General features: G+C 41.1%; 1 protein-coding gene across 1 annotated transcript; it reads right to left on the bottom strand.

The window, feature by feature from the left end:
- Positions 1-9968: 9968 nt before the first annotated feature.
- On the bottom strand, positions 9969-19883 carry prdm13 (PR domain containing 13). Its single transcript, XM_078400066.1, has 4 exons — positions 19743-19883; positions 17264-17395; positions 17028-17148; positions 9969-11449 (listed from the first exon to the last, which is right to left on the bottom strand). Exons 1-4 carry the CDS (start codon positions 19881-19883, stop codon positions 9969-9971), a joined length of 1875 nt encoding a protein of 624 aa, XP_078256192.1.
- Positions 19884-21706: the final 1823 nt, after the last annotated feature.

The raw sequence follows: 21706 nt of genomic DNA, 5'->3' as shown, positions 1-21706 counted from the left end.
TACTACAACTATATGGAATGATTCAATAACTTTTCTGCTGAAGTTGGAGTGGTGCTCAACAATTCAGCATAGGAATGATAATATTTTTTATATTAACAATATAGTGTTTATTGTTGGTAAATATTTGCTTTTATTTATTGCATTAATGAAATAATTCTTACTTTTTTATTGTTATGCTGTCTGTCACCTCATCCTCTTTAGTTATAATGGTTTATCTTTCAAACCATCTTTCAAATCGACCAATCTTTTACAATGTCCACAGGAAAGTAAAACGGATCAGATAATTCTTGAAACAAAGAAGGTACAACAATCTGGATATAACAATGAGTGTAAAGTTATATATGAAGATTCATTTAATTCTTGCTCACTGGAGCATTTCTTTTATGCATCATTTTGACCTTAGATAAGCTTGAACCTGACCATGAAATGTTGTTGTTTACTTAAAGACAATGATCCAGGAAGCATCTCCTCAGTCAAGTTTAAGATAATAACGTCTGTCACTTTAACAAAGAAAGAAGTTAAGATGATCCTTGACCCAAGCCTCACCTCTCAATGACACTCCTGCCAACAGCTGCTGCAAAATCAGAAAAAAATGTCTAATTCTCTCCATTCTATCTTACGTTTTTTTTTGTACAAATCCCTTTGTTGAAAGTCAGTATTGGTAGGGTAGCATTTAACAATATGATAGAGAGAAAAAAAAACAAATGTGCCTGCACTTCTGACATTTCCCTGTATTTCCATTTACTGCTTTGCTGGTTGAAGGAATGTCGGCAAAGAACAAGTTGAAAAGTACTATTTACATTCACTGAATTTTGTGCCAATTGCATAAAAGTCTCACTAAATAGTTATACTTACATTACATTATGAATCAGTCAGTATCATAAAACTGCTTGCTTTCTCATAAAACATGTGTTTACCAGAACAGTGCATTCTTCCTGAATGCACCATATTAATAAAACTAAACAGATGATCAACCTGATCACATTTTGCCAAGCAATCGTTCCTGATCCTTAGAAAGCAGATTGGCCGAGAGGTTTAATCATTGAAATCTCATGCTAACCTTAAATTTTAATGTTAGTAACCGTAAATAACTGCATTCAACACCAGTTTTTATAATGCTTCTATGTTGTGCAACAGAATGTTCCTGGGTTGTAAAAAAAGTCAGAAATTGGACATGAAATATTTCTTTATTGCATTGTCAAGAGCCAGGAGAGTCAAGAGTGTTTAGTTGTCATATAAGCAAAAGTGGAACAATTCTTGCCCGCAGCAGCACAACAGATCTGTAAACCCAGTACTCATGGATAACATAATAAAGAACAAAATGTCAATAATTGTATTCAAAACCTAGTAAACTTATTAAAAAGATCATGAGATAGGAGTAGATTTAGGCCATTTGGCCCATCAAGTCTACTCCGCCATTCAATCATGGTTGATCTATCTCTCCCTGCTAGCCCCATTCTCCTGCCTTCTCCCCATAACTTCTGACTCCCAAGCCCAGAGTCTCTAATGTCCAGAGTCCAAAGTCTTTGTAAAAGGTTTTAGAATTTTGAAGAAATAACGTGTAAAAATGTTAAGATCTGATCAAGTAGCAAATATGTCCCGTTGGTTGCAAATATGGAGCCTTCTGACCTTTGCCTCACGGGCAAAGTAAATGGAGCAGCAAATAGTTTATATTGTTATTCCTTCGTATGATGTAAGAGTTACTGATGAGGCTAGTATTTCTAACCCATTTCTCACTAACTTTGAGAATGTGATGGTGACTTTCTCAATCCACACTGAGCATGACATGAAGGTGAGTCACAGCAATGTTAGGTGAGACGTCCCACGACTTTGAAGTGACGGCGATATATACATATATATCGACGAGAGACGGTGCCAACAGACCTAAAGGGATTGTCCAGTGTTGATGCTTCCAACCAAATGTTGCTTGTGTTCTTCTAGGCAGTACTGGAAGTGTTGTTGAAGACATTAAATAAATCTTTTAGATTGTGCACACAGCAGCTGCGGCATTAGTAATAATATAATAATAATAATATATTCCTTTATTTGTCCCACACCGGGGAAATTTGCAGTGTTACAGCAGCAAAGTGGGTGGCAAGAGACATTCATTATAAATAAAAATAAAGATAAGGATAATTGTCATCGTTTACTGTGTTTTGTTCTTTACTGTTACTGTTAACTGGTCTGTTGACTAGTCTGCTGGGAGTAGCGCTGGTTGTGCAGTCTCACAGCAGCGGGAAGGAAGGTTCTCCGATATCTCTCCTTCACACACTTGGGGTGAAGGAGTCTTTCACTGAAGGAGCTACTCAGTGCAATGACAGTGTCCTGCATGGGGTGGGAGTCAATAGACAATAGACAATAGACAATAGACAATAGACAATAGGTGCAGGAGTAGGCCATTCAGCCCTTCGAGCCAGCACCGCCATTCAATGCGATCGTGGCTGATCACTCTCAATCAGTACCCCGTTCCTGCCTTCTCCCCATATCCCCTCACTCCGCTATCCTTAAGAGCTCTATCCAGCTCTCTCTTGAAAGCATCCAATGAACTGGCCTCCACTGCCTTCTGAGGCAGAGAATTCCACACCTTCACCACTCTCTGACTGAAAAAGTTCTTCCTCATCTCCGTTCTAAATGGCCTACCTCTTATTCTTAAACTGTGGCCCCTTGTTCTGGACTCCCCCAACATTGGGAACATGTTTCCTGCCTCTAATGTGTCCAATCCCCTAATTATCTTATATGTTTCAATAAGATCCCCCCTCATCCTTCTAAATTCCAGTGTATACAAGCCCAATCGCTCCAGCCTTTCAACATACGACAGTCCCGCCATTCCGGGAATTAACCTAGTGAACCTACGCTGCACGCCCTCCATAGCAAGAATATCCTTCCTCAAATTTGGAGACCAAAACTGCACACAGTACTCCAGGTGCGGTCTCACCAGGGCCCGGTACAACTGTAGAAGGACCTCTTTGCTCCTATACTCAACTCCTCTTGTTTCGAAGGCCAACATTCCATTGGCTTTCTTCACTGCCTGCTGTACCTGCATGCTTCCTTTCATTGACTGATGCACTAGGACACCCAGATCTCGTTGAACTCCCCCTCCTCCTAACTTGACACCATTCAGATAATAATCTGCCTTTCTATTCTTACTTCCAAAGTGAATAACCTCACACTTATCTACATTAAACTGCATCTGCCATGTATCCGCCCACTCACACAACCTGTCCAAGTCACCCTGCAGCCTTATTGCATCTTCCTCACAATTCACACTACCCCCCAGCTTAGTATCATCTGCAAATTTGCAGTCGTGTGAAGAAATGGTTAATTTGAGGTTAGCATGCCAATCCAATGGGCAGACACAAAATGCTGGAGTAACTCAGCAGGTCAGACAGCATCTCTGGAGAAAAAGAGTAGGTGATATTTTGGGTCAAAACACTACTTCTTCCTGAGAATCAGGGGAGAGGCAAACTAGAGGTATGAAAAGGTTCAGAACAAATCCGAGCCTTTCTAAACTTTTTCATATCTCTAGTTTCCCTCTGGAGAGGATTTTAACAATTTTTGTTTTACCAGTGCTTCTTCATTTTTGTTCAATGCTCCCTTTCTATCGAGTCAATTACTCTCACCTCACCTCTGCAATTCTGCAGTTTTGTCTACGTTTAATTCAAGGCAGTAGTGAGTGTTTCAGCAAAAGTCAAACTCTAAGCTTAGCATCAATAAGAAGGCTATTTGTGAGTAAGTGACACATGATAGCACTGTCTAAAACATTTTCCACCACTTTCTTTATGATTGAGAGTAGACAGAGAGGGTGGGCATTGGGGAAAATGGTCTTTATAGTGCTTTTGGTGGATAAAACAGACTTAGCAATTTCTCCCTTGTCAAATAAATTCCATCATTGTCACTTAACTAAAAAAATACAGCTAATTCCAACAGCTCGGGTGAAATTGGTACCCTTAACTTCTGCTGTATCTATCCTTTTCTACAAGCGGAGTGAATCAGATTGGCTGAAAATTTAGCTCAGGTAGACCGGAGAAGGAAGCCAGTATTTATCATCCACTCGGCACTTCTGACATAAAGGCTCCTGCATCACAGAGCCTCATGATGATCCTGGAACCTTCTCCATCTATAAAATGTAATGTTTTCCAACCTATTCACAATGGGATGTTGCAAGGCTGAAGATTTTGAAGATGTTAACAATCTTTCCCTCCAACTAAGCTCAATGTTGGCTCAGTGCAGTAGCACCCTGATCATGCACTCAAAGGAATAACTGCATTCCAGCTACAGAGTTTGGAGTTCCTTTCACAGCTGCTTGCAGTCCGCTGATACTTATCTGACAATCTTGTTCTGTTCAAAGAAGCTGGCGGCCTTTTAATAACCTTTATTAGTTACCATAATGCACATGTATGAGCTTCCTTATGGTGATGATAGTTATATGTCCATTCCATGGAATTCCTGAAGTTTCACAAAACTGGTAGAAAATAAAAGATAGTCAAAGTTGGAAGGATTTGATCGGCGTTCCTCTTCTGATTTTCATTTTACACATTACCAGCAGTGCTCTAAAAGATCACATTAATGTATATGCTTGTTATCATAAACAGGGCACATAGAGAGTTTCTAAAATCCAAATACATTCTGATTGTGTCTCATGTGATCTCTCATAACAATACGTAGTGCAGTTTATGAAAACGTTTGTTCGCTGACTGCCTGAGCAGGTGCTGGCATGGTGAAGCAGCAGGAAGCTCTGCTGCCTCATAGCTCCTGGGCCGCAAGTTCGATCCTGACCTCAGGTGCTTTCTGTGAGGAGTTTGCGCATTCTCCCTGTGACAGCACGTGTATCTCCAGGGTGCTCTATGTTCCTTCCATTGGCCAAAGTAGCGCTGGTAGATTAATTGTCTGCCGCAAACTGACCACTTAATGCAGGTAAGTGGCAAAAAGATTAATCAATGGGAATTTGGTGGACAAGTCAGTGTTGTAGGGCTATAGGCTGTTATCAGGCAACTCAATCATCCTACCACAACCAGAGAGCAGTGCTGAACTACTAGCTACCTCTTTGATCACCCTCGGGCTGTCCTTGATCGGACTTTGCTGGCTTTGTCTTGCACTAAACATTATTCCCTTATCATGTATCTACTGTATACATATTTACTATGTAAATGGTTTGATTATCATCATCATATCATATATATACAGCGCGGAAACAGGCCTTTTCGGCCCACCAAGTCCGCGCCGCCCAGCGATCCCCGTACATTAACACTATCCTACACCCACTAGGGACAATTTTTTACATTTACCCAGCCAATTAACCTACAAACCTATACGTCTTTGGAGTGTGGGAGGAAACCGAAGATCTCGGAGAAAACTCACGCAGGTCACGGGGAGAACGTACAAACTCCTTACAGTGCAGCACCCGTAGTCAGGATCGAACCTGAGTCTCCGGCGCTGCATTCGCTGTAAAGCAGCAACTCTACCGCTGCGCTACCGTGCCGCCCTATAATCATGTATTGTCATGATTATAATCATGTATTGTCTTTCTGCTGACTGGTTAGCACGCAATAAAAGCTTTTCACTGTACCTCGGTACACGTGACAATAAACAAAACTGAACTAGTTTAATTTAGAAATACAGCGGAAAAACAGGCCCTTTGCCCCACTGAGTCCGCACCGACCAGCAATCCCTGTACACTAACACTATCCTACACACAAGGGACAATTTACAATTTTTACCGAAGGCAAATAACCTGCAAACCTGTATGTCCTTGGTGTGTGGGAATACCCGGAGAAACCCCACGTAGTCACGGGGAAAATGTACAAACTCCATATAGACAGCCAGGATCGAACCCGGGTCTCTGGCGCTGAAAGGCATCAACTCTACTGCTGCACCACTGTGCCATGCCCTATAAATAGGCGCAGCACAGTGGTGCAGCAGTAGAGTTGATACCTTTCATCCACATTTCATATTGTGGATACTCAAGATATCCACATTATGAAAGTGTAAATGTGTAGTGCTGATGATACTCTCTGTGCGGTCTGAAGATTTACTCAAGGTTAAATATGACCTGATATTTACCACCACTTTAAAGACCAAAACATTGCCTTGAGTCTTTCCAGTATTCAGCTGAAGGAAATCTACGCTTGCCAATAATGTAAATCAGAAAAAATGAAAAGGCATTGGTGGGACGATGAGATGTGATGATGAGCGAGAACCATTAAAGTACATGTGGAAGAAGAGGTGAAATTTGCAGACATTTTTGCTTTCAACAAAGAGTAGGAGGGGGACCAAAGGATTAATGGCTGAAGAACACCAGAGTGAAAGTGCAGCCACGGGAAGGGGCAAAGCAGCAGATGGTTCTCAAACCCTGTCTAAGGTGATGAAGAATGGAGCCAGGTGAATGGAATCACACTTACCTGCCAAATCGACAGATAAATTAAGGAGGATGGCGAGGTCACCAATGTCAGAAAGTAGAAACATTGCAAAAAAGCAAAGTGCTGGAGGAACTTAATGGGCCAAGCAGACGCGGTGGAGGGAATGGGTAGACAATGTTTCAGTTTGGGACCCTACTTCAAACTGATGGAGAGGGGTAGGGGAGTGGTGGGTGGAATGGGGGGGGGAGACAGCTGTAAAAGAGAGATGGGATGGGAGAAAGCCTGACAAATCATTGGTGGATACAGATAAATTGGCTATCCTGTGAGGGGAGATTTAACATTTTCTATCATTAGTTGAAATTTCCAATCAACCCAACCTGTGTATATTGTATGAATATTGCGTAGGATTCGTTTTAATACTTTCCAGGAAACCACAATCTTTATGCTTCTGAGACTTGATACCAGCTCACTCAAATGTGTCTGTGCCTGAATTGTGTAATCTCTGTTTTTTAAAACTCCAAAGCACAACTAACAGAAACTTAAACAGAACAGAAGTCAAAGGCTTTGCTTTCCATTTAACTTCCCTTGTGACTCTCTCTCTCTCTCTCTCTCTCTCTCTCTCTCTCTCTCTCTCTCTCTCTCTCTCTCTCTCTCTCTCTCTCTCTCTCTCTCTCTCTCTCTCTCTCTCACACACACACACATTTGAACATAAGCTTCTGTCCCTTTATTAAATTAACTTCTCTGCAAATCACCTCCATTGCAGGTTCCCTACAGATGTGCATTTTACTTGGTCAGACCTGCACCTGTTGCTTTCATAATCACATCATCCCTCAATATTCCACGCAAGCGAGGCAAAAGATCAAAGTCACAAAAAAACCTTCATGGATGATACATTAAATTTAAAATGTGGTCGATTACCACTAATTTTGGATTAATTGTCTTTTAAGAACATTGGGCATACTGTCCGAAATCAGGCTCTCTCTACATCAAATAATTCGTCGGTTTTTTTTCAGCAAACAATGGCTTACCAAACATACACTGGCCTTCACAAGCATTCAGTCTATGAGTAATCATGCCCCATTTTAGCGCCTTTCCCCAGATTTATCTCACTTCACTAAATCATAATAAAGACCGCACTATATTGAAAAGGATGCAAGTTTTTTCCAATCTATTTAACTGCAGTGGTCTGATCAGGAGTGGCATTCGGAAGCTGTGCATTATTCCCATGGAGATATAGACTGACAATCAGACCAGCCATACCAGCTATTCTCCGTCCCTCTCCGAACACCCGCAAAAATGTAACATCCTCAGAAGGCAGTGGAGGCCAATTCTCTGAATGCATTCAAGAGAGAGCTGGATAGAGCTCTTAAGGATAGCGGAGTCAGGGGGTATGGGGAGAAGGCAGGAACGGGGTACTGATTGAGAATGATCAGCCATGATCACATTGAATGGCGGTGCTGGCTCGAAGGGCCGAATGGCCTCCTCCTGCACCTATTGTCTATTGTCTAATAATGTAACGCAATGTATCTGACCAAATTTAATATTGAATATTGGTGAGGCCAAACTGTTTAACTCCAGAAGACCTGTAACTAAAACAAAAATGGCTACAAAAACACCTACAAAAACACCGGTCATAAGTTCATAAGTTCAAAAGTCATAGGAGCAGAATTAGGCCATTCGGCCCATTGAGTCGACTCCCCCATTCAATCATGGCTGATCTATCTTTCCCTCGCAACCCCATTCTCATGCCTTCTCCCCATAACACTTGATACCGGTACTAATCATATTTGATGTAACAGTGATATATATCAATTCTGTGGGCTGTTAATAAGTTAATAACTTCAGAGAGTGGGTGTGGGGAATTATTTAGAATATAGTATAGTTTTGGTTAAAGATATGGCGTGAAAACAGGACCTTCAGCCCACCGAGTCGGCGCCGACCCACAATCACCCCGTAGACAAGTTATATCATACAATTTACAGAAGCCAATAACCTACAAACACTACGGCTTTGGAGTGAGGGAGGAACCGGAGCACCCGGAGAAAACTCACGCGATCACAGGGACAACGTGCAAACTCCGTAAAGACAGCACTCGTTGTCAGGATCGAACCCGGGTCTCTGGCGCTGCTAGGCAGCATCTCTACTGCTGCGTCACTATGCCTCCCATTTAATACTCTTCAGAAACTGTTATTCCTTGTCAAACTTCACATTATTCCCGCTGCACAAAGTTACTGTCAATTTATGTTGTATTTATTGCTATTGAGGTTTTTAATGAAATCTTAAACAGTTACACGGCATAAATAAATCAAAGATCCTGAGCCTGCCCCCCTGAGTTATTCCAGCACTTTGCATCCTTTTTTTGTTGTAAACCAGCATCTGCAGTTCCTTGTTTCTTCAATAAACTAATGTTGTCTGTTAAATTAATTAACAAATTAATTAATTAATTGATGTTGTCAAAAGCTCTGCTATTCCATTTGACATTTTAGATCGATTGGGGAAATAAGCCAAACCATAATAATTGTACGAGCGGTGCAAGGAATGGTCCTTATCAGAACAAGTTCATTGCCAAAAATCTAAAAGGCATGTTCGCAGAAATCGCATTCACGCACCTTTGCTCCGTTTGGCGGGAGAATCGCTAATGACTTCCATTTAATGTATATTTAGAAAACTAAAACAGAGGATGCCATTTATTTGATTATGTCCATGAAAGATAATATCAATTGACGCATTGGTGTTTTTTTATTCCAACAGCAAGTTCAAACTCAAAGCCCTTATTTCGGAATTTAAAAGTTTATTTGAAAATTTGCGCACAATGCATTGTAACGAGCCGGCGAATATTAAGTGCACTGTACATGATTTAATATATAAAAAACAAATACACAACATGTTTTTCGACATCACGAAAAATTATATTCTCTTTAAAATTATATATAGCATTGTCACGATCCGTGCTTTTAATAGGTTTTCAGATATTATGTGTACATAAAAATGTCCCAAATAATCATATGCCCTATTTTAAAAAGCGTGGCCTTCTAACAGTTCGTTTGTCACGATTCGTGCCCATCTTATAGTGCTTTAATGTTTGTCCGTTTAAGGACGCGAGTTCACACAAAATTGAATAATCGCTTCCAGCTCTGCATCGTGCGTCACTTTTAGCCTTGTCTGCTTTAAAGTACTTTAACCTTCACGCACTTCCCGAAACCATTGATATATCACCCCCCCCCCCCAACCCCCCCAACCCCCCAAGCCTTATTTATCATCGTGACTTAGATGAGGATTATTCCATTTATTGCAGTGTAGCTATAATGTTAACATTTACGCTATGAGAATATTACAACGACAGCTAAAACCTGATAGGAAGTATATAGATTTTTAATCATGTTTGTGATATTCAATCTGTTCGGGTTTACAGGTGTTTTAAGTTCGCTAATTAATAAACGGCGGACTCTTGGCATTCAGAAATTGCACTGAAACCTAATAAATACCCTACGCGATAACAGTTACCGAAAGGCACGATTCCTATCATCTTATGTACAAAATAAACAGACATTTTTAGATGCTTCAAGCGTTTTGGGGTTTTGGCAATTCGGTGTTTACTCGCATCAGTTCTATTCACGGGTCATTGTTCCTTTCTGAATCTTGGTCGCTCTGATCGTCAGTAAAACACACATCCACGTCGCTCTCATTGCTGTGTTCACTTTTCTGCTCGGCCTCATCCAGGGAACGTTCCATTTTGCTCCCTGTTTCGTGCATACTTTGCCCCGGGTGTCTCGATTTGACATGCCTCTCTAAGTCTCTGCGACGCACTAGCACCTTGCCACAGAATTCGCACCTGTAAGGCGTGTTTCCCTCCGCGTGCAAACGGATATGTTTGTTGAGATTGCTGGGATCTCCAAAGGGTCGAAGGCAGACTTTGCATTTTAAAGGTTTATACCCCGTGTGTGTCCGCATATGAATTTTCAGGCCGTATTTACGAGAATAGAGTTTGCCACAGTATAAGCAGAGGTGGCCCTTTTTGGGCTTGCCACTTGATGTGGTGGTGGTGGTTGACATGGACTCCAGTCTGGATCTGTTCTTTTCTGCAGCGATGCTCGTCAGTTGTTGCGTGTGCATTGCAATTTCTCGGTCAATGTTGGTGATGGAACCAAGTTCCGGGTTGAGGGGTGGAGTGCCAAAGTAGGTGACAGTCTCGGGGTACTTGATCAAGTTACTGAAGTGGAATTTTAAGGGGTAATATGGAGGGCTGTAGAGAAATTCGCCATTATACACTGTCAATGGCATTATGGGGATGTTGCATTCCCCGGAGAATGGCTTAACTCCTTCAAATGGAGGAATGGAGAACCTCTCAAAATGAACGCCGGTTGAAATCGGAGTGCAACGATTAGGAGACAGACTGGTGTGAAGTCCTCTTTCAACGTGTTTGAATGCAGACGTCTCTTCGAAGTTAGTAAATAAAGGAAACCCTCTGGTTGTATTGCTGCAGGGTAGTGCCGGAGCTGGGGGCTCTATTGAATGGAAACATTTGGAAGGGTGATTGCCTACTATGGTCTCGCTGGTAGAGCGTGGTTGCTTCATGCTGGTCAGCAGTTTATTGAAGCCCATTCCGTTGATTTTGCTGCTGCTCTCTCCGCTTGCCTCAGAAGATATTAATTTTGGTAATCCTGTAGGTTTGAACGCGGACCTAATCCCGGGGTGAAAGCCCATTGCACTGACTATTGAAGAACTCCCGCTGATAGTCGCCAGAGGGGCATGACTTCTGGCTGAATTGACACTCATGTCCAAGGCCCTGTCCTGCTCACCCTCAGCTCCCGCTGTCTTCTTGCTCATGGCCATTTTTGTCAGAAATGGCGAAATTGATCGTTTCACTTCTTCTGTGGAGACGGACGAGATTTGATGGCCATTCCTCAGAGTTGACGAACTAGATATGTCTGCAGTCTTCGGCGATCTGCGGAACGTTTCGGAAATTCTGCACTGGTCGTTGTTGATGAGGCTCCTGCCGTTACTCAGACTACAGTGGAAGTGGATGTGAGCTTTTAATGTGTTCGGATACTTGAATGTTCTCCAGCAGTACCAACAAATATAACGCTCCTCACCTGAAGAACAGAAAGAGAACACTAAGTTTTGGAGTGAGATTGCAAGCTTTTTTTTACTAGATCGACAAATAAAAATGAGATTCATTAAGTACAAGAGTTATTTAACAACAGAAAAACGTGACGGCTCTCAAATTGTGACTCGTGTTTCAACTGGTACGCCAGTCGTATATAAAATGAGTTACATGTTGCAGTCAGAAAAGTCTGGTGCTTATCAAAACTAATCTACGTGAGGGCTTGCAATACTTGCTCACGTGTTATAGAATCCAATGACTTCGCAAGGGCAGTTTCTGTGACCAACCCAACAATTTTACAAATTAAATGATAATACATGTAAAGGGAAGTCAATGAGGCAAATCGCTTGGTTGGGTAATGCAGGTGCAATTCTTAGTCGGGTTATGTAATTATACCCTTCTCTAAGGAAGAAAAAACAAGCCTGAGCAGACATATGCAATCTAGAGAGTTAATGTTGCGGCCTTTACTAGCCTTGGAGGTGATAACAGCTGTTCCTTGAAATCATGGGGCGCTTGAAACAATGCCCTTAGCCCATCTGTTGATGTTGAAGAAAGGAGGCGTATGGCAAGGAGTTGAACAAACAGCCCAAAGAGCAATCTATATATCATAAGCTTCTCATTTAAGTGGGGACAATGCCTAGAATATTAACATTGCTATTCAAAGAGAAACAATTCCACGAGGTGACCTCATTTGTAGATACCGCAAGGAAAGAAAGGGAATCAAACTGTTCATTGTCGAATATAAATCGTGGCTCTGCATCTTACACTATCTGTTCATTATTTTATCTTTGACTTCGTTTCCCAATATTTCAATTTTGCTTTTACCTTCCCTTTTTTCTCTTTCGTTTTTGTCACTTTTTTATGTCTCGTTGTCTATTTCCCCTTTAGTGTTTGTTGACTTCTTTCATTTTACTTTCTGAGATGCAGTCCCAACACATATACCCGATTTAATGCTTCTTCACAATACGCGTCCTTCTTCCCCCATTCCTGTATCTATGTTTGTTTTTGTTTTTTTAATCGCCAAACCTATATCGCAGGTATAATTAAAATTAAATTGACCCCTTACCGACATTGACCCTGAACAATGTGGACTTCCTACAGACAACGTGTTTCACTGTATTTCGTGACAACAATAAACCAATACTACTAAACAGTTAAATCGAACTTTGTTCTGGTGTTTTAAATTGCCAAATACTGTCTTAATTCAGAATATATTTGCCCTCTGCCAGTTTGCTGAAAATTAGTACGCAGCAAAAATGACTTATTCTTCCCGGCTCGCTGACATTTCTGTTCTGAGTGTGTCCCATGGAAGGCACCAAGAAAATGAGAGACACTACAGTCGGCCTTGATTCTCTCAGATAAATGATTCCTCTCGTTACAATTCAGCTGCACGGCGCTAGTTCATTCAGTTCATGATCATGTAATGTTGATATCACGTCAGAAGTTCGGCGACTTTAATATCATCAACTGAAGGTGTAATGGCGACTTTCAGAGGATGTTTCCTTACGCATTTCAAATACCCGTTTTAAAAGTTACCCGGGCAAGTGGGCAACGATGACGTAAAATCGAAAAATATATGCATTTTATTCTCACAAAATGTTCAGTCGGTCCGTGGCAATATGTTTACAGAATACATTTTTAATTTAACTAGCTACAAAAATGTAATCCTACGAGTTTGGAGAAACTCCCATTTGAAGCTGTTACGAACATGATTTTTAACTGACGTGTGTAGTCAGTCGTCCTGTTGAGTTTCACAGTCTGCATAACACGTTAGCACCTAGCCGACAGCCAACAATGGACAATTGTGTGCTCCACCTTTCCTTATTCATCGTTACTTTTTGCACATCTTTCACTCATTTGTTCCCTATCTCTATCACCATTTATCTCTCGTTTCCCTATCCGCTGACTCTCAGTCTGAAGAAGGATCTCGACCCGAAACATCACCTATTCATTTTCTCCAGAGATGCTGCCTGACCCGCTGAGTTACTCCAGCTTTTTGTGTCCAGCTTTTGAACTGACGTGATGTGTGGTAAAAATGAATGTTAACGCTATATATTGTAAAATGATGAAACAAATGCGATAACAGGAAACAGGGTTAACTAATTATCTGTTCGTCGAACATTGCCTTGCAAAACAAATACATAGTGGCAAGATGGAATGATGAGAACACGAACGCAAACTCAAAGGTTTTATGCGCAATGAGTTGTTATTATCTGAAACCCCCTTTTATAATGAAACCGGACGTTGAATTGTGTGCGAAATCCAATCAAGCAGGCAATTTCATGGGAATTTAAATTGTACAGAATGCAGACGATTGAGCTATTTTCCCTGTGTTCACACGGCTGAAAAAAAGTTGGAGCACAAATTCCATCCGCAGCCTGGATTGACGATTACGATGTAGAGAGCACAATCCAGTCATGCAGACGTAGACACATGTAACTGCAGATGCTGGAATCCCGAGCAAAACGCAAAAGTGCTTGAGCAACTCAGCGGGTCCGGCAGCATCTCTGGAGGACATGCACAGGCGACGTTTCGGGTGGGAAATTGAACCGAAACATCGCCTGCCCATTGTTGCCTGATCCACGCAGTCTCCCCCCCCCCCCTCCCCCCTCCCCCCCCCTTCCCCCCCTGCTTTATATCGTATGAAACAGATGATATTTATAATTTCAGTATTAGCGTATCACTAAAATATTGATTCATTTCACTGTCAGGGATGCGTTTGATTATTTTAACTACACTTGATTCTTTCTTTACGGGAAGATTGTTACATTTTGCAATTGATCGTATCTCCCCAAACGCGTTGAATTGCTTATTATCACGTATTTACATTGTATAACAACCGAAGGAAAATACACCATTCGTTTTACACTGCTGTGCGATTCGTACATTATTATTCAGGGTCCCTCATGCACAACCGATACGCAAAGGATTATAGTAGGTGGTCTTTTGTGGGGATTGGACTGGAGGCTTCAACAGAAGGACTGGGTATTCATTTTTGAACTATCCTACAAACTTTCCTTATAATTACCAAGCCGATGCATTAAAGTAGTCCAAGCAAAAAAAAAAAAACAGTTATCCCAATTCCTTTGACCTTTACCAGAAACCTGGATTAGAGATTACAGAAGTCTCTCAACCCTCCACCCCACCCCCATCAGAAATCACCAGTACAATACTCGTCTGAAAATTGAGATTTAATGGCCGAATTCGATACAGATTACCCTGTGCTATTAATTATTTGAAGAGAACAATATGCTCGTACGCAATTTGGAGACAATTGTGCCTTCCGGTTATTCCACCTGGACTCTATCCCTACCCCTTCCCCCCACACTTTCCGGAACCTGGTACAAATTGTGGTTTCATTTTTCCTTTGCATTGGACAGATTCGTTACATGTTCAGATCTAATGTACAAATTAACTTATGAACTTTTGAAATTATATCGTATGAATTTATGAAGTTAACAATTGCTAAAGCACAACTTGACCTCGGACTGTTATTTACCTGTTGAAAATGACCATGAGCCGTAAATGAAAGAGCCAGCGATCGGGGGAAGGGGAGGTGGGGGGGGGGGGAGGGGGGGGAGGGGGGGAGGGGGAGGGGGGAGGAGAGGGAGAGGGTCATTTTGTCGTGTTCGGGAAAAGTTGAAAGATTCTGGCAACGGACCAACAAATATGTATTTATATTTTTAATTTAACTTTACCATGTAACTAAGTATATTTTCCGTTAGTGTACGAGGGACTATCATATAAGTACATATTGAAGAGTTAGTACAAACGTGGATAAGTTGTGTTCAAATAGACCCATCACCATTTTTTTTCGGTTCAAAAATATCAGTGGAGAATAATGCATGGGTTTATCATAGAAACGTAGAGAAAATGCTCCTGACAAAAATCCCACTTCATGACAACGTCAGCATATTTTGCTATTGGAATTAGCCATACTGTTCTCTGGTGGTTCGTTGTTCAGTCTCGTCTATCAATCAATGCTTTCTAAGTATATAAAAACCGCAAAGATTGCAAATCTGACATCTAACAAAAAAACAATCATACTCAGCCTGACCAGTTCAGTATTTCCAACATTGTCTGCTTTCATTTTGGTGGATTACTAAGTACTTTCCCCTGTCGTGTGCCCCCCACCTTAACAGAATAAAACAATTCCATTGCACTACAACGAAATCGCGAATGTTTAAAAATACATTTTCTAGAAAGAAAATAGGAGCCATAGTGTTCAGTCTATCCTTGAATTCATTTCTAAACTGGTAAGTGGATGAAGTTTCCTACTAACTCGGGTTTACTGTGAGCTCAATAGAACTGAGAGTTCAGCCAGTGTGGAGATTTGAGGGTATGTTTACATGTCCGAAGACGAGTCTCGACCCGAAACGTCACCAGAGATGCTGCCTGTCCCGCTGAGTTACTCCAGCATGTTTGTTGTGTCTATCTTCGGTGTAAACCAGCATGTGCAGTTCCTTCCTACACTTAACATGTCTGAGTTTTGCTGCTGAAGATGACTATAATAACATTCACAACGTCGGCTTTATACTGCCGTGCACGTTAAAACATTGTCAAAAGAAGAGCAATTTAAAAAGTACAGTATAATTGAAATTTCAAGTATTTCATAGATGCTAAATGAAACCGAACATGGTGTTTAATAAAGCATTGAATTCAAACGAGTTCATTGGGCATCGATGTTGCCTCTAATACGGCAACAGAGAAGAACAGTTCGACCATGGAATCAATTTGCCTTCTCAATGTATTAACAACTTATTGCAATCAATGAGTACTTATTCAGAAGCAAAATGCGGTGTTTTATGGCCTAGCGTATTCACAAGAATTAAATACTCCGACAGAAACTGCGGGCTATCTTACCTAATCCTATCTTAATGCATTCATGCTTCTGGAAAACGCTGATACTTTCACTTCCTTTCAAGGGAATGGGTGTTACATTTGCATCGAAACTGTAAACGGGTGACACCGTTTCAACAAAAAAAAGTTTCTTTTTTAAAAACCATTTTCCTCTCTGTGTGTCATCGACATATGAATTGAATACAGAGTAAAACAATTAAGATAACATATTTTCACTGAATAATTACAGTTATTCCGAATGTTAAAACAAACGGAAATCAGCCATCTCCTTTAATCAAACCAGCATCTGCAGTTCCTCCTACACATGATTTTTAAAAAATATTCAGGCTATTTTTTTTTTAACCACTTTGTAATGTTTTCAGTTGTATTGGAAAACGCAGACGAAGCACAGGTGACGAACTCTTAAAGGTTTGAGCGGAAACTTGAGTCCGCATCAGTTCTGATGCAGTTTATGCAAAAATCATAACGCTGTTCAAGCGAGTCACTTGTAATTTGCGGGTGTATGTTTATGCATGCAGACTAGCTGTGCGACAGTAACACGCGTTCAGACATGTGTGTGAAAACGTCCTCTTGAATATTTGTCCGGAAACGTACTTTTTAAACATTTGTGGAGAAAATCTCCAGAAATACGTTTGACATGGCAGCTACTTCTAGTCTTGCCGTCGTTGATAACACTTTCCAGCGAGACCTGAGTAGATTGGCCTTACCCTTTTCGTCGTGTGTCGGTGTGGCGGTGGTTGGTATATCGAACCACTGAGCCAAGGAGCTGGAGTACCAAGCTGTTAACTCCTCTCCGGGTTGGATATCTCTCAGTGTTCTGTAAAAGATCTGCCAAAAGAAACAGATGAAGATTGCTAAAGATTAAATGTTCCCAAGTATGTTGGGGTTATTTGCTCGCCTTAGATTGATGAAGACTACATGTACAATGAATGATGTGATGTACCTGTCCCCCTGGAAGATCGGTGATTGCTTCCAGGTTCTGCTCTTGGATATGTCTGGCTGGGCGGATTAACTCTGTCCATTCCGGCACGGAGTCGCCGGCTTCGTCAACCAAATCCCCTCTAACAAAGCGTACCTGAAACATATCCCCAGCATCGCGATTTAAGGAAGGGCACATTCAGGCTGTCGATTTATCCCAACAACCATCTCTAACATTCATTTCATTTTATTTGCAACAAACTCAATTCCCATCGTAAAATTTATAGAATCGTTCCCATAAAAACACACGATTAAAGCGAAAAGTAAAATTTATGGGCTGACATTTTTAACCCAAACATAAAATGGCATTATTTTAAAATTGTTGTAGCAACGGTATATCTGCTAGATGTGCCGGCCAACAGAAAATTACAATCGAACGAATTTTCCAACCTTGTACGCTAAATGAAGTGTCATCTGAAAATACTTGCTGGCCGGTAGGGCCTTAAGCTCGGAGTGGCTTGGGGGTGGTGTTTGTGCACGCACGTGTGTCTGTTAGTGTGTGTGTGCATGGGTGTGTGTGCGTGTGTGTGTGTGTGTGTGTGTGTGTGCGTGTGTGCATGTGCGTGTGTGTGCATGTGTGTGTCCGGGCCAGTATACACCGGGCGAGGTAAACTTTGGAAATGTTGTACCTTACACCAAAGATAGACACAAAATGATGGAGCAACTCAGCAGATCGGGCAGCATCTCTGGAGAGAAGGAGTAGGTGACGTTTCGGGTCGAGACCCTTCTTCAGACTCTTAAACACCTTACACGCATACAAATCCTGTTAATTTCAAGTAGGATTTCTGCAGTCTGTCTGTTTCAAATATATGCGTTGATTCTTCGAACGCTTTTTCACATCATTAAAATTCGTATTTCTCGGTATTTGTAATTGAACGCCTTATTTAAAATTTACTAATTCTAATAAAATAATACATAAACAAATACGATTTGTTATTAGTCACTACCCAATCATGAGCCCGATTTTCGGTATATAAGTTTTATAAATGTTAGATCATGTTAACTTAGTTCAATCCTATAAATATGGACTCGCACATCAAGAATTTCCACAGGCCGAGGTTGTAGTGGCACCTGTTCACATCTGGCATTTGACCGATGGTGAAATCGAGTTTTGCTGCCTCTCGACAACTGGAATATCCCGACATAACGAACAGAGAAATCCAACGAACAGGCGTTGAAAATAGCACCCTTCATCATTCTCCGTGAAAGGAAGATATTAACAAAATATGGTGGCATGGGGTGGAGCAAATGCTGTTATTTATAATTGCTTGGGAAAAACGTTAAGCTATTAATTAGGCAGAATGATTCTTCCGCAAGAAACAAAATCGAAACAGACGAGAAATAAATAACATTGTTTGTCAGACCGTTTAATAAGGATTTAACAAATTAAGAATCTGACCGTGACATACGACACGGCATCTGCACTTGTTTAAGGAAGCCCGTGGCAATATTGGCACTAGACACTGGAAACAAGCCTGAATAATCTGTCCTCTATATGTATATGTAAATACAGCCCTTGTGCATAGTCCTTAATATACAGACAAGGAGACTAGCTGAGGTGCATCAATTGCGATTTACGGCGTAGTGTCAAACGACACAACCACTGAAAATAAACAGAGGTTTATGGAATGGGTAGTATCCAGCTACTAATAATTGTTCTGCTAAATCTGCTCAGCAAAGGCATAAACTGAATTTATCCAAATATCACTTTAATCAAGATAAAGGAAAACGTGCAGTCGGGGACATGTTTAAAGCTAACAACTAATTCCAGTAGTAAATAAATACGAAGTGTCTTGCAAATAACATTTCGATACGGGTTATGGATCTCAACGAGACAAAATGAATTAATTGAAATCTAACCGTCCTGTTAACTGCAGGCCATAAAACTGAACCCTTTAGCCGCACACGATTGTAGGAATTGGATCCAATTAAAGTAATCTGTCAATAACGTTAACAGAAGTTCATACAGTATAGGAAAAAAAATGCAGATGCTGGTTTCAATCGAAGGTAGACACAAAATGCTGGAATAACTCAGCGGGTCAGGCAGCATCTCAGGAGAGGAGGAATGGGTGACGTTTCGGGTCGAGACCCTTCTTCAGACTCCCACAGTATGGTAATTTTCAGGAAAATACAAGTAATTAACAATTAACGACTAAGCGGTGAAACTCGGCTCCATGACAATAGTCAACCTAAAACAATACCTGAAGAACCTAGGTCACTGATTCTTTCTCCCGTGTTTTATATAGGTGTAGATGAGTTACATGAAATATAGTTTTCTCTGGCTTAGTGTGAACAAAAATTTCTAATTACCCATTGAAGCTTCTGCTGAGCTACCGACCACCGCGCAGAAGTTACATTTCTGTCTCTCTCCCGCACTCGAGAAATCATGAAGCAAAAGGAAAATTATATTTCAAATATTTCTACCCGTGCAACAAATATATTACCTTTTTCTTGCTGCAATGCTCCTTGCGATCGGACATATATTTCCCCAGCCTAAAAATGCCCTGAACGGGACCTAGACGGAGCCCGGCTGGAATGATGATTCCCGCGGTCACGGTGATGGCCGAACTCCGGGGGGGTTGCATGGCTCCGGGGATGCAGGGAGGGGGGGAAGAAGGAGCGAAGGAAGAGGGATGGATTGACAGCAAGATGAGACAGATGAGAGAGAGAGAGAGAGATGGACACAGACTGGTCTCCGCCTGCGAAATGACGCGTTGGAGCCGTGCGCTGCGCTTTTTCTATCCAAAGGGGGGACGGCGGCGTTTGAACGGAGTGCACAGAGTGGTTCAGTTTGGTGAGAGAGTTTTGGTGCGATCACAGCTGCGAGCCACAGCCAAGAGGGTCAGAGAGACACACATGGAGACTTTCCCTACCCAACTGCATAATAAAGTGCTCGAAATAGCCAAGAACAATGGCCCAGGCGACCTTCCCATTCCTAAAATCCAATTTGTCAAGAGAGCAAGAAAGGCGATTGTGAATCAAAGGTCTGGCGGGACCATTAATCGTCAGCTTGTGTTATTGTCCAGCAGACAGTTACGATATTTTAAGTGACAAATTCACTGTATAATTTCTCCATAAATTTTACCTTCTTTTATTGCGACCAACAACACTTTGGGAAAATAAGTGACTAAAGTTAAGTCTACTTGGCTGATTCCTTTCAGGTTAAATATACTTCAAAGATTTTTCTCTCCCCCTTGTTTTTTTTTATTTTCTCAGAGGAGTGGATCTCAGTTAAACAAAGAGAGCAGGAATGTTTGGAGGGCTTGTTAACTTCTATTGACTCGGCGTGTGCCGCATAGAAACGGGGCAGGTACTTGATGGTAGAACACCAGAAAAGTAGCAATCGTCTCGGGATAACTACCATCTATATTTGTCCACCTCTTCCGTTAAACTGTTGCCTGTCCAGTTGGCCGAATTATTTTAACTCAGTGATTCCATATAAGCTTTGCCAACGTTGAACCTGTTCAGAAGATAATTGGGACCATAGTTGGGGAGTTCAGATTTGATCACGTTGTAAAACAAACAGTGACTTCGCGCATTCAGCTTTCCCTGAGTAGGTTTTTGAGGGGAGGGGGGCAATTAAACACATACAAAAAAAAGCCTATTGGTATAAATGTTAAAAATAAGATCGTGATATCTTATCTCTTACATCTTATATTTGCCAAACAGATTTAAGAACGGATATTTCTGCTCGCCATAATCATCTCGATGTTTTTTTAAAAAGATTATTGTTACTTGGGAATTGTTTGGGGTCGAATGTTTTATGCGTGAAATAAAATGAACTGTAATTCTGCATCTTTTTTTCATCGAAGGTTAAAAGACGACGATGCCATTTTAATGATTTCATCCTTTGACTGTCATGGGGTATTGGAATAAGTTAAATGTTTGGTGAAGTAAAATATCTCAACTGTTTGATCGTTTATTTAAGTTAATATACTTTCTATCGCTTAGGACGTAAATTAAATATTAAATCCCTTCTTTATTCATATCGAGTTGCATGGTTTTTTTTAACCTATTTCCATTTAAATTTGGATAGTTTGATCGCAGAATGAGTTCTTGTGCAATACTTCGAACGTTCCAGCTTTCGTGTCTTTTGTTTAAATTCGGTCTGCTTTTTTTTAAAACAATTTTTAGACTAACATTCAATGTCGTATCAAAGGTCTCTTAGTGATAAAGACACTTTCCAAAAAACTCGCGTTGAGCGGCACTGAAAGGTGTTGACAGCAACCGTCTGATTTACCTTTCACCCTGCACGTTACACATCAGCTCATAATGTATCCTATAAAACAATTAAATAGCGAAATAGCGCATTTTCACATCTCCGCCCGATGTATAAATCTTCGCCGAATGTCCACGATTGTGAACACACAAATGTTTGATAAGTTTAAACATTGTCAAACATTGTCAC

Source organism: Rhinoraja longicauda, chromosome 5 (assembly GCF_053455715.1).
Source record: "Rhinoraja longicauda isolate Sanriku21f chromosome 5, sRhiLon1.1, whole genome shotgun sequence".
NCBI lineage: Eukaryota > Metazoa > Chordata > Chondrichthyes > Rajiformes > Arhynchobatidae > Rhinoraja > Rhinoraja longicauda.
Note: the sequence above shows the minus strand (reverse complement) of the source record. Positions and strands in the feature narration are given on the sequence as shown.